The sequence below is a fragment of the Rhea americana genome, unplaced genomic scaffold (genome assembly GCF_003343005.1).
Source record: "Rhea americana isolate MKP2758 unplaced genomic scaffold, rheAme1 scaffold_561, whole genome shotgun sequence".
Taxonomy (NCBI): domain Eukaryota; kingdom Metazoa; phylum Chordata; class Aves; order Rheiformes; family Rheidae; genus Rhea; species Rhea americana.
Window position 1 is genome coordinate 96898 of NW_028186714.1, and position 13846 is coordinate 110743.

General features: G+C 44.1%; 1 protein-coding gene across 1 annotated transcript in view; it reads left to right on the plus strand.

The window, feature by feature from the left end:
- Nucleotides 1–12790, plus strand: part of GPATCH8 (G-patch domain containing 8) — a 44132-nt gene extending 31342 nt beyond the window's left edge. Inside the window, exons 9-11 of the mRNA XM_085318924.1 lie at nucleotides 4416–4465; nucleotides 5857–5987; nucleotides 6392–12790. Of these exons, the coding sequence (XP_085175050.1) occupies nucleotides 4416–4465; nucleotides 5857–5987; nucleotides 6392–10226 (4016 nt within the window). The 3' untranslated portion in view covers nucleotides 10227–12790. The remainder of the gene's footprint in view (nucleotides 1–4415; nucleotides 4466–5856; nucleotides 5988–6391) is intronic.
- The last annotated feature ends 1056 nt before the right edge of the window (nucleotides 12791–13846 follow it).

Consider the following 13846-nt stretch of genomic DNA (forward strand, 5'->3'; position numbering starts at 1 on the left):
CTCCTGAATGCATGGCATTTTTGAGGAATAGATAATTAATTCTGCATTACTCTAGATTCTCCTTATAAAAAGACAAAGGGAATGTATTTGCATTAAAAAGTCTTTGGGAGGGTGTTGAAACTAAGACGTGAAACTATATATACGCACACATACATATGCTGCTGTCTTCATGCCCTGATTAATGCTGAGGGGGAGGAAGCTGTTAAGGCACAACAAAATTACAAACACAGTCGCTGCTGCAATTGAATACTTTTAAAACCCAAACCTGCGCTTTCTAGTTTGGGGGGAAGCATACTGGTGCTTTCCAAAAACTTGTATCTTCAAGCAGAACTTGAATGTAGAAGACTTAACAGTGTATCTCTAAGATACTTGCTGTTACRTGAGAAACTTTTCTAATACAGAAATGATTTCCTATTTAAAAAAAAAGATTTTTCTTAATCCGGTTCTAGCAGTTTAACTGCTTGTTTGCTCAGTGCAAGCACACGTGGGGAAGAGCACTTACTCTGTACATATATGGAAAGTGTTCAGTAAAATAAGTCTTCAGTGTGCAGGGTAAAGTAAATAAAGTAATCACAAGCACTACTAGCTTCCTGAAGGATAAACGGATTTGTGTCATTGGGTTTTCTGAGTTCCATTACCTTGTAGTATATTTTCGTAGATTGAAAATGAGATGTCAGGAAAAAAAATTAAGAGGAAATAAAACTGCAATTGCATGCTGTTTCCCCTCTGATTTTCTTCACTTCGTTTATGGTAGTGTGAAAAACACTAATCCCTGAAAATAAGCAGGACTTGTATTATCACATATATAAAATTACAAAGCAAAGATTGCCATCTTAGCTACTGATGTAGTTCGCTCCCAGGAGCTTGTGCGGTGAAGAATCAAGTATATGTACAAATTTCAGAAAGCCAGAATGTGCTGGCACGTAATAAGTGCATTATAATTTTATTTAATAGGAATTGGCAGAGACTCGAACAATAGCTGGGGAGGAGCAGGCTCTGTAACGGGGTTGTGCTGTCACACGAGCTGCCTTGTGTTTCAAGCCCATGCAGAAATCTTGCTGTACCTGAACACAGTGTATCCCTGTCCTCAGAAGATGAGGTTTGCTGTGAAAGTCTCGGAGCATTGTGTAGAGTGATTTATGAGAAGTGCTAGAAGTGCTTTTTTCTTTTCTTTCTTTCTTTCTTTTTTTTTAAAAAAACTTCTGAGAATAACTTGATCTCTTTCTGCTCTGCAATTTTAGGCATAGAACAGCTCTTAAATGGGCCTCAGTTGAGTGAAATTGCATGGCTTTCTTAACTGAAATTCAGAAAATCCATTTGCTGTTGGCCATGAACCTGAAAAAGCGTGCTTTAATTTGGGGTTGGAGAAGTCTTGCCTTGATACGACCTCATGCGCAGAATCTCGTGCGGGGATAGCCATACCGTGTGCTCAGATTTTACCTTTATCTTACGGTTTCTGAATTCTGCTCCCTCCCCCTTTTTTATTTAACCATCTTTATGTCTCTGTGAGGGGCTATCTCTAGAGCTTTTAAATTGAGAGCTTTTAAATGATGCGGGAGTGCAACCTGTCCAGGCTGATTGGAGGAGAGTTGTAAGGTAATGGTTTTGCATGGTAGCTTTGCCCCTCCTGAGCCATGCAATGATCAGAAGATAACCCATAGCGCTCTTTGAGCTAGATCACTAAGATAGCTGCAGATTTTGTCAAAAAGCTTTGCTGTAAGAGCCTGCCTGCATTTACAGGGACTTGTTACTAATTTTGTTAGAAACAAAGCAGCAAAACCTAAAATACTGCATGTAACAAGCTGAGGTGGGTGGCAGCTATGAACAAAAAGCAGTACCAACCTGAAGGAAGGGTTGAGATGTTGAAATATTGCTCTTCTGACTGCCTTGAGAGTGCAGAAAAGTTGGACGTGCTTTATTTTAATGCYTAGTGATTTCTCTGTTCCTGTTAATCAGTCATTGGACTTACTGATACAACCRTTCTTCCAAGCGAAGCAATACAGCAATAAAACAGTATTTCCTGGCTTTGTGCTAACTCATTCTGCAGTCTATCTATAAATGTGTTCAAAAGCTTTTTGCTTTCTCAGAAAGCAAACTTAGTATGTACCACTTGTCGGGGAGAAACCTTCCAAATTTTTCAGTCCTGTAATATCATGGAATTACATGTTTATAATGAAGTGTGTAACAGGTTGCTGGTCCCAATTCTGTTTAAGAAATTATAATCTTGCTGAGGATGGTGGGGGGAGATTTAAGACTAGCTTCACCCCAGCAACGTAGGTTCCCAAGGATCCTTTTCTTTAGTCAGTGGGGAGAGGCTCCCAGATGGTGATTGAGCACAATCCCAAAGTGTAAAATCCTCCTCCTCCTTGAAGAAGAGCCTATTTCCGCACTGTATTTGCAGGGAAAAGGGAGCAGCTGTGTCACTCGTCTCCTGTGGCYGTTTAGCCAGTCCAAAAAAGTAATTTAGAGCTCTTGATGTATTAGAATAATGAATGCTTGCTGGAAAAGCCTAGCTTAAGTATTGATTTAGTTCAAATAGCTTTCTGAGAACCAAAGTGTGCTGAAAAGCATTTCATTGTTTTGATATACTCCTTTTATTACTGTAAAAATGTCCTTAGCGCTTTTCATTGCTTCACTCCTGTTACTTTTGGGGAATGATGGTAGGGATAGTTGGATAGTTGTAGTTGACTGATTATCCACTGTGCTTTTCATGGACAGGATACTGGTTTCTGTTATGCGCTTGGAACAATTAGTAAAGTAAGAGTTACTGTGGCAGGGTATTTTGAAAACTTTTGGCCATTTTAAAGGCTCTATGCTAATTGGCTGCCTGTGAAGAAAGACTTTTGGATCGATTCCTGCAGCAGTTTGTTTTTGTAGACTGCCAATCTGCTCTTCTGTTCCCTCCTCCCTGGAATTACTTTTCTGTAACATAATGCAGTTCAGCCAGGTTGGAGTTTGGCTGCTTGCAAGCTTTATATGTGCTCGAGAAATTATTTCTCGTGATGGATGCATCATTTTAGGTCAGTCAAAGATGCTAAGCTACATTATGTTCCTTATTTTACATCTCACTTGACACAGTCCCAAAGAGAGATGTCACAGTGCTGTTCGTGGAGACTTTGTGCATTAGACTTACTCAGCAAGACCGTTCTTCCTTCTATCTCCTGTGCTGCAAAAGGAAATTCAGATTTGCATAATTCCCTCCTGGATGCATTCAGAGGCCGCGTACTGCTGTTTGAAGGAGTGGGCTTAATCCTTTTAGTGCTCACAGCTCATGGGATTGAAGAGCATACTGTAAATGAGCATCTAGCACGCTTGAGAGCAGCATAGACAGTCTCACTGAGCAAAAACAGTGGGTTTTTTTTTTCCCCTCCAACCATGGACAGACATTCTTAGAGCGACAGGCTCTTTGACTTGAAATCTCTTATTCCTTCGTAAAGTCAGCTTTATAAAACCAGATGACCTTTCTTCTGCCAAGTTGGGGAGTAATAGATTCTCAGCACTCTTGAAAAACATAGTTAATTGTTGTTGTCCTGCAACCTGCAAGTATCAGTTTAGCTAGTTGTTGTTGCTACATGTTACATAGTTTGAAGTTGTAATGTGTCTGGATAATGCCACTTGCTTTATCACTTCTGATTTAAGTGCTGTTCAGTAAGAGGGTGAGAGGTCTTGGGGAGCAGAGGCACTCAAGGGTCAGTATTTAGGGAAATGGGGATAGTATTCTGTTTTCTCTAAAATTTTATGCTGTGGTGAAGACAGGATTGTATCATGGGCAGCTGCATCATCATCCGCTGACTTCAGAAAGCCTGTTTTATTTCATGGGGAGACGTATCAGGCCATGTCTGGAGGATGGAAGGGGGTTTCTGAGTTCAGCATTGCACTTCCCCCGTTAAAGTAAAAGGTCGCAATTCATTTCTGTTATAAATGGCTGGGTGATACTTTTTTCCCAAATGGATGAGTGACCTAGAGACATGGCATCAAACCTGAATTAAATAGTTTTGTCAGCTGTTGGTGACTTTAACTTCCTGGAGCATTTTAGATATGCTGTTTAAGTCAGCACGAAAAAGCTGGTACCATCGCTTAGTCCATTTCTTTTCCTTTAGAAAGAAATTCACTATTCAGCATTGAACATGCACCACAAAACCCTTGAGCCCTTTACTTGTCCTGGTGAAAGTAGCTCTGTTATTCCAGGTGGGATCATTGCTGTGTCTGTGCTTGTGCGTGTGTATGTCTTCCTTCTCCTCCAGGCTCCCTGAAACTCAACCCTGTAGTGTCGATGGCTCAGCTCCTCCTCCATAGCATAGCTTGCARACACGCTGAGGGCTTGTGTAGTAATGCTTGCTTTTTATTTTTTTTCCTCTCTTCCACTCTTGTTATATTTTTACTTTCTTTTTTTCTTTGTGATGTGACATTTTCAGCTGATGTATTGAAAGCAAATCCTTCTAATTTTGGAGTCCAGATCATGAGAGTGAGTTTCTTTCTACTAGTGTCTGTAGCTGTTTTTTTTTTTTCTGTGTGTGTCCCCTCCCCTCTGATTTTGGTAAAGCTCAACCACATTTAGTAAATAATGATTTGGTAAGAGCATCCTCTGTTGTGTCGAATCTTCCTCTTTTTCACAAAGCAATGTTCTCTTTACATTGGGCAAATTCTTTTCTCTGATTTGGTATTTGGGTTAGTTTTCAGATCGACTGTTTTGTGTGTACATGTCTGTGACACTGCTCCATTAAAGAGGCAGAGTCAGCCAGAAGGGTTTCTAAGAATTTTGCAATGATTCATACATTTTTTTTCTGAAGTAGCTAATGCTTTGAGTACATTTAGTCTTTCAGGCCCTTCATAAAATGTTTAAGGATATGAAACTTTTTCAAAAGGTGGATACACGATGCTTTCTGAGAATGGAGCCTTTTGAAAGGTTTTCAAATTGTGCACCAGAAAAGGAAGAGGAAAAGAATTTCAGTCCCTTTTGATGGTTTAAATAAGTCTTTGCTGTTTTCTGTTAAACCTTTGTATAGCACACTAAAAATGGCCTGTGAGTTTTTGTATGCAATCAAAGGAAAAACAGCCTCTTTTCCTAATGCTTGAAGACAAGGATTTTCAAAAATTGACCAAATAATTTGAGGTTCTGTTCCTATTGAATTGGATATTTATATTCTCTTGGTGATTTTCATGTGTTTGAAAATTCTTGAGTTCGGGTTTGCCCTAAAGTATTAAACCCTCAAAGACCCCACTGCATTCCAGTGAATCTTGGCTCATTACAGACTGTCTCAAAACTGCTGTCAGGAAAACAAGCAACTGTGGTGTGTATTCTGTTATTTATTTGCTGTATCATTTGCACAGGGTTTTTGGCACTTTCTCCAATGTAACTTGCACATTGCTTTTGTAAGATATAATACCTGGATAACTTTTGCACCAGCTAATCCCTTTCTGTTCTTTGGCCCATGCTATTAAGACTTCTGTCATGCACTGTGTGTCAAGTACACCTGTACCCTGCAAGAGAAGTAGAGTAAGCGGTTGTTCTTTTTCCCTTCCAGAACTTGCTTTTTGCTTTGAAATCAGCATTGTTGAGCAAGCTAAAGAAAACGAGTCAAATTGATTAGAAAAGCATACACAGGCCTGAAGTCATAGCTTAAAGYGATCAACGGTTGACTTTTCGTGTAGCTGCTGGGAGGATGGCAATGTGTTCCATTTGGTTTGTTGAGCTAAGATGYTGTTCACTATCCTAGCTCAATAAATTTGTACTGGATGGGGGTGGAGCAGGGAGTGCTTTACAACATACTTTCCAGTGCTGCAGCAGAGAGACACTTCAGAACCCTTGCCACTAGCCTCTTTTGTCTAATCTATTCCTGTTCTCTTTTGCCTCAGAGATTGAAAGATCTTAAACAAAGGGAATTTGCTCGCAACGTGTCTTCAAGATCACGTAAAGATGAAAGGAAGCAGGAGAAAGCCCTCCGGCGTCTACATGAACTGGCTGAACAGAGAAGGCAGCCTGAGTGGTGAGTAGGGGTGATCCCTGAGCGCCCTTGGAGCGAGTATGCAGGAGTCCTGCTTGAGACTGAGGCCCTTTGCAGCAGCGGTGTTCTTGCTCCTGTAATCCTGAGTCAAGTTTTGAGAGAAAAGCTTTGCACTTGAGTTTAGCCTATTGCTCTGTTTTTAATGAGAGTGGATGCTCCAAGCTGGTAGTCCAGAGCATCCCCAAATTCTCCAACAATAGCTAGTTTCTTTAATTATTTAATACTGTAAAACAATTGTATGAGTTTGCAGTACTATTTTAATATATCTGTTTCTGGATACARGAGTACTGGAAATGGGTAAAACATCTTAGATTCTGCATGAAGCCAACTGCAGAGACAGAGTATATAGCTGACTACCATTTGTGTATCTTAACTTGTTCATATAGCGCTCCTGGAAGTGGACCCATGTTCAGAACCACCACTGTGGCTGTGGATGAGGAAGCTGGAGATGACGATGATTCTGCAGCTAACAGCAGTTCTTTCATCCAGACAACTTCTGGCCAGGCTACAGAGATGACTATGGACAGAGGTTTCCTAAACACTGGACAAGTCGGCAGCACTGTTATGTCAAGMCAGATGCCCATCCAGACGGCACAAGCAATCAGTTTTGGCATTAAGAATACTTTGGGGACTCCACTGCAAAAGATAGGCGTGTCGTTTTCATTTGCCAAGAAGACTCCAGTAAAGCTTGAGACCATAGCTTCTGTTTTCAAGGACCAYGTGGAGGAGTCAAGTTCTGCAGATGGAACAAAAGCTGATGAAAGAGGGTCAGATGCAGGGAATCTGCAAAAATCTGGTGAGGGTGAGAGCACGAATAGTTCTGATGGCAAGGCAGAAGAAGATGACCAACATGACAAAGATGGTGGGTCTTTAGCCACTACATTATCTAAACTAAAAAAGATGAGACGAGAAGATGGACCAATGGCAGTTGAACCAGAATATTATCATTATATTCCCCCAGCCCACTGTAAAGTAAAGCCTAATTTTCAATTCCTGCTTTTTATGAAGTCTACAGAACAAATGGAAGCTGAAAATGTGAATAAAAAAACTGCACATGAAATCAAAAAGGGTAATTCTCCAAAACCTAAGCCAGGCAAGCACACAGAAAAGACTACTGAGAGCACAGTGCAACAGAAGGAACAGAGTACTACTGAAATTACAGCTCAGCAGAGCAAAACAGAACCAAAAGAAGTCGCAGAAAATGCAAGTGTGCAGGAGAACAAACATCTTATGGAAAGCAGTCTCCCAGAGCCAGACACTACTAAAGAAGTCACCCAGCCTGTCSCAAGCTGTAAAGATGTCAGTGAAGGACCAAAGCATCCAACAGGACCCTTTTTTCCAGTTTTGAGTAAAGATGAGAGCACTACTCTGCAGTGGCCTTCAGAACTTCTCATATTTACCAAAGCAGAGCCATCTGTTTCATACAGTTGTAATCCTTTGTATTTTGATTTCAAGCTCTCTCGCAACAAAGATGCTAAAGCTAAAGGAGCAGAGAAGTCGAAGGATCCAGGAGGTCTTTGTAAAGAGAATGTACAGGCTGCAGAATCTAGTGATGTAAGCAAACCCAAGGAGACGGAGAGCACAGCTAACWGTGCTGCTGTAAAAATGGAAAACAAATCTTTGTCTAGCTGTGGCTCCCAAAACAAGCAGGAGTCCAGTTTGGCAAGCATTAGTAAAGTAGAGGGAGATGACAGTAGTAAAAATGTAACCAGTAAGAGCAAATCGGGGAAATCCCATAAACATAAGAAGAAAAAGAAGCACAAAAAGTCTAGCAAACACAAACGTAAACACAAGGAGGAAACTGAAGAGAAGAGCCGGAAAGCTGACCCAGGGGAAGAGAAACCCAAGAAGCGAAAAAAACACAAACACAGAAAGGGCAAATCCTCTCTTTCTACTGAATCTGAACGGGGACTAAAAACTGAACTGTCTGAAGACTGTGGCCATTTCCAGAAGAAAAAGCGGTGCTCTCAGGAGTCCCAGCGGAAGTCRCTGTCTGCTGAAGAGGGAAGTAGTGGTAAGAAAGAGGATAGCGGTAACTGCTGCCAAGAACAYGGTGGCAAAAAACACAAAGTTGACCTGCAGCAATTACCGTCCGCCTCAAGGAGACGATGTTCTGCTCCATCCCTTGGCCGATCCAGCCACAGGAGCCGACAGAGCAGCGGGGACTATGACAGCGACGAGGGCTCCCACAGGAAGCACTGCCGGCAGAAATCTCTGTCGCAGTACAGTGATGACTATGACTCTGGCAGTGACCACTCCAGAAGCCGTTCGAGATCGGGGCGGAGGCATTCGTCTCGAAGGTCGTATTCGACCAGTTCTGACGCTTCTTCAGACCACAGCAGGTACAGCCGTCGGAGAAGTTACTCAGATGATAGCTATAGCGATTACAGCGACYGGTCAAGGTGCCATTCAAAGAGATCCCATGACTCGGAGGACGACTCAGAGTACAACAGCTCAAATCACAGATCAAAGCGGCACAAGTACTCCTCTTCTGAGGATGATTACAGCTCGAGTAGGAGCAGGTCAAGAAGTCGAAGCAGGAGCCGAACCCACCCTCGAGGAAGATCAAGAAGTCGGGGCAGAACACGAAGCAGCAGTTGCAGCCGCAGTCGAAGCAAGAGGAGAAGCCGAAGTGTAACTGGTCGCAGCTGGAAACGGAGTCGCAGCTATAGCAGAGATCGCAGCCGTAGYACCAGAAGCCACTCGCAGAGATCTCTTTCCCGAAAGGGCTCTCGAGGCCATGAGAGTCCTGAAGAGAGGAGGTCTGGACGAAGAGACTTCATCAGATCGAAAATCTATCGTTCGCAATCTCCTCACTATTTCAGAACAGGCCGAAGTGAAGGATCTCTGAAGAAGGAGGATGGCAAAGGAGAGGATATGAAAGGATCTGGCTCTCTTTCCCAAAACAGCAGCAGCTCTGGCATGGGGAGGGCCTCAGAAAGCGACTGCAGTCCAGAAGAGAGAAACTCGGTTACTGCGAAACTTCTCTTAGAAAAGGTTCAATCCAGGAAGGTTGAGAAGAAGCCTTGTGTCACTGATGAAATGCTAGCAGGGGCAAACAAGGTGGGCATAAAGCTCAAAGATCCTCCACAGGGTTACTTTGGCCCCAAACTGCCTCCTTCCTTAGGCAACAAACCAGTTCTCCCCTTGATTGGGAAATTACCTACCATTCGAAAACCAAATGCAAAAAGGTATGAGGAGTCTGGCTTGGAGAGGGGTGAAGAACAAGACCTGTCTGATTCTGAGGATGTTTCCCAAGGTATTGAGGAGGCTCAACTGGGCAGCCAGTCTCTGCTAGAAGAAGTGATGGTAATTCAGGACAAACCACTGGATGAACAGAAACATGAGGAAGCTACTGAGGAAATGCCGTCCATTTCCCTCGAAGCACCAGCGCTCCCAGAGTGCTTTAGTTCTGGAGATCTGGTGATGCCACACAACTTTCTCTCAGATCCAAGCGATGGCGATGCATTAGAACCTATGGATGGRGGCAACCAGCCTGTCCCTGTGGAAACCAGTATGATGCCCTTAGTTCCAGATGTTGAGCACTTTCCTGGGTATGTGCCTCAGAGTGGGGAGCCAAGTATCGAAGGAGATCGAGAAGGAGAAGACTCATCCCTAGCACCACTTGAGAGCCAACCAATCACTTTTACACCTGAAGAAATGGAGAAATACAGTAAGCTTCAGCAAGCTGCTCAGCAGCACATTCAGCAGCAACTTCTAGCAAAGCAAGTCAAGGCCTTTCCTGCCTCAGCAGCCCTGGCTCCAGCAGCGCCTGCTCTGCAGCCCATCCACATTCAGCAGCCAGCRGCTGCATCTGCAACCTCCATCACCACGGTGCAGCACGCCATTTTACAGCACCATGCTGCTGCGGCYGCCGCGGCAATTGGGATTCACCCCCATCCCCATCCCCAGCCTCTTGCTCAGGTTCATCACATACCCCAGCCCCACTTGACACCTATTTCGTTATCCCACTTGACCCACTCAATTATTCCAGGGCATCCTGCTACATTTCTAGCCAGCCACCCCATCCACATCATTCCAGCGTCAGCTATCCATCCGGGCCCCTTTACTTTTCATCCAGTTCCACATGCTCTTTATCCAACCCTTCTTGCCCCGAGACCYGCTGCTGCTGCAGCCGCTACAGCGTTACATCTTCACCCTTTGCTGCACCCCATCTTCTCAGGTCAGGACTTGCAGCATCCGCCAAGTCACGGCACATGAAGGACAAATGAAGTAACCTTGGWGGAAGGAGAATATTTTGCATTTTGGGAAGGGATTGAAGTTGATCCAGGTGGCAGGTGAGGCCTGAGAATTTCTTTTCAGTCTTTAACAGCCAGAGAAGCCAGGTATGGCTTGAAGGCTGGGTAGCAGGCAGGCAGCAGGTCAGTCTGTGATGTGGGCACCCACAGTCAGGGATCGTCTCGTGTTTCCCAGCACCTCCCACCTGTACGTAGCAGCACTGTATCCTAGACGAATCATCTCGCACGTAGGCAAATGAGACGCTCGGAAAGGCTTTTTTTCCCCCTAGATTCTTACACTTAATGATCTTCCTTCTGCTGCCTTGTATATGATAAATGATATTTCGTAGTCACTAATGGGTCTCTAAAATCCTTTTAATGAGGTCATCTAATTAAAATAGTTAGCATGATTGAATCCTACTTGTAATCAGTGATAAAACATTTAGTAACTGACAGCTGTGGATCCTGGCACGGAGACTGCTGGAAGGGCATTGCCACTGTTCTGTCTGGGCCAGTACCAGTTTTCAGGCACTGCAGGGTGATATCTCGGCACCCCAATGTTGTATACTTAGATTTCCCCCCCCCCAATATGAGCAGCAAAGGTGAAAGTAAGATCTTATTTTAAAGCCGAAGTGAACAAAAGAGCTACGTGTGTGTTCGCACCTCTGACCCTTCTCCATCCTGCATTAACGTTCTCCTCCTGTGTGGGGACWGCACCTTGACGCCTTTTGTGTGTTGTAGACTGGAGAGAGGTTCTCAGATTGGTAGTTTGTGATTTCAATCTAGGCTTTGACCACTCTTCTCCTGAGGAGGGGGGAAAAAATCACTCTGACTTCCATCTATTGAGGTGAAAGAGGCACTCAGATGAGAAAGAGGGGAAAATCCTTTTAGGAATTGAAGCAATACAGAGGACTGGGGAGAGTAACCAGAATATGTAAAATGTATTCTTTCCTCTGTAATACTGATGGTTTCCTTATTAATTTATAGGATTTTTTTTAATGTAAAGAATTGCACTGAACTCTGTAAACAAAGATGCTGCTTTTTGTAGCTCATATAAAAAGGTTACATTTGTAGTATACTGCAATAATATTTTTTACAGCCAGTTCTTTTAGTGGTACTTGTTCTGGTGGCTTTTGTGTAAATATGTTTGCTGTAGGTGAAATAAGACACTTGTAAAGGTTAAACTTTATAGTTTCAGCTAGATGCAAAATGACTAAGCATGTATATTTTATCAAGCTCATGTATTTTTGAAGTTTTTATGTACTATACAATGTAAAAAAGAAGAAAAATCTTCGTTTAGCATTTTGCAGAAGAAAAATGTGAGACTTGGAATACGTGAGGTGCATGGATGACACCGGTGACTCTAACAGCTAATGAAGGGCATCACATTGGAAGGTGGTGGCTGCCGGTTTTGTAAAACGGTGTACGAAYGGAAGCAACATAGGCATTTTGCATGCTTGTGGACTTTACTAAGCAGCAACTCTATAGGAATTGACACTGGAGGCAGTCTCAGGAGTGTCAGGAATTTGGGTTGTCTCCCACAGAGTATAAAATACCTTTTTTCTTTTCTTTTTTTTTTCTTTTTTTCCTTTTCCCCTCCCTCTGGGTTCAGAACGGTGATTGGCAGGTGTCAGGCCAGGTACGCAGCTCGTCACTCTGTTCTGCGGATGAAGGGAACCTTTTACCTGTAACCACTTGCCATCTTCTGCGTAGGGAGAGAAGTTTGGGTTTATGCCTGATCCTTTGCGGTTATTCCTGTCCGTGACGTTTCATAAGGGATTTCTGGGTTCTCTCTTGCATCACTCACTGGTTTCGGATAACACTAACCGTGGACGGTTTCTCCAAGGGCAGGAGCTCTTCCTAGCACGTCGGCACCGAGACCTCCTGTCCCGCGTGACCTGGAGGTCTCAGGTTCCGAATCTCTTTGGGTTAGTGCAGTTTTGGGGCATGTCGGTGAACCGGTTTCGCTTCCTAGCAGTGCCCTTACGTTTGCTTGGCACGGCCTAGTTAGAGAGCAGGCAGGCAGATGCGCTCCTGCCCTGTCGAACCAGGCCGGGGCGGGCGGCGGTGAGAGACGCAGAGCGCAGGCCACCACTGCGGGTCTCCGTGGCGTTCCCTTTCTCCATCCTCTCCGGAAGCGCGCAGCTGAGATACGGGGGAAGAGATTCAAACGCTTGAAAAACGCTGAGCTTCCTCGTTATTTAAACCAGAAACTTTGCATTTGAACAGGTCGGACTGAATCACAACGGTCAAAAAAAGGGACTCAATTTCTCTGTAAATAATTAACAGAATACAGTATTAATGTTTCAATGCTGAGCTTCATTAGCTTCTAGATTCAATATGCGTGTTCTGGCACCCTTCACAGTGCAGTCAGGGGTTTTTTGAATTTCAGAATAGTGCTAAAAATAATTAACCTATCATTACTTAACAAGCATAAACAGACTGTATTTAACTTTGTCACATAAGATATATATATAAATATATATATATGCTGTAAAATGAGGGGAAAAAAAACCTTTCTAATAAACCAATGATTTGTGGAAAAAATGTGTGGTTCTTTCGAAAGGTGTGAGATGATTTGGAGCTGCTCCCTCTGCTCAGGATGTAGCACACAGCCCTTTTTATTTTTTTTATTTTTTATTTTTTATTTTTTCTAAACTAAGAATATTAGTTTGCTTTCTTTATCTTCCCGTCGAGTAAATCTGGTTTTGGTTGGAATATTTTAGTCAGAACACAGTGAACTGGAGAGTGCTTTTAATTTGTGTGTGTTAAGAATTTCTGATACTAAAAGGACGTGATTTTGGATTGGAGCCCTCAGTATGCTGCAAGCTTCTCTCGCAGCTTCTCTCAAAGCTGCTACTGAAGGTGAAATCAAGCAGGARAAGGTGCTGCTAAAAGGTACTTTTGGTTGGTTTTGGTGCCGTTTCGGAACGGTGCTGAGCCTCAGGCACCTAGTCGTGGTGCTCTGGGCTCTCCCTCACCCAGGCACAGCATTTTGCAGTGCCGACTCTGCCCTCCCTGCCCCTGTGCCAGGGGCTGCTGCTCTTGTCGCTGTAGTGCCGGAGCGAGTGCGTGCGTCTCCGCTGCTGCTGGCCGCCACCGTTGGAAGCCAGAGCAAAGGTCCACCCACTGCAGGGACTTTCCAGTAGCAGAGGGGTAGGGAAAAGCGGGAGCGTGTGCGTGATCCTGCCTCTCTACCCTCTGGCAGCTGCAGCGATGCACGATACCGTGTCCTGCAACCCTTCTTGCAGTCTTTCCGTCTGCCTCATTGCTGATTTATGACCACGACGGGGCGGGGAGATGGGTTGTGCCCCTGCTCCTGCTGGGAGGACGCTAACCTCCAGCAGAAGGGCGAAGCAGACGCGTGTGGCCACGGTCATCTCTGAAAGCCACTGGTGGAGCAACCGCTTGCTTGCAGCTGTGTGCTCTCGCCTGGGCGTGTGTCAGCTGGAGCTGCCCGGGGTGCCCCCTCCATCCCRATGCCTCACTGCCTTAGCGTTAACCTCATCTTTACAAGCCTGAAATGAGGACAGATGAGGGACTTGCTCACAGCCAAGAGCAGCAATCTGCTTTCTTAACTGAAAAGCTTGATTTGGTTAAAAA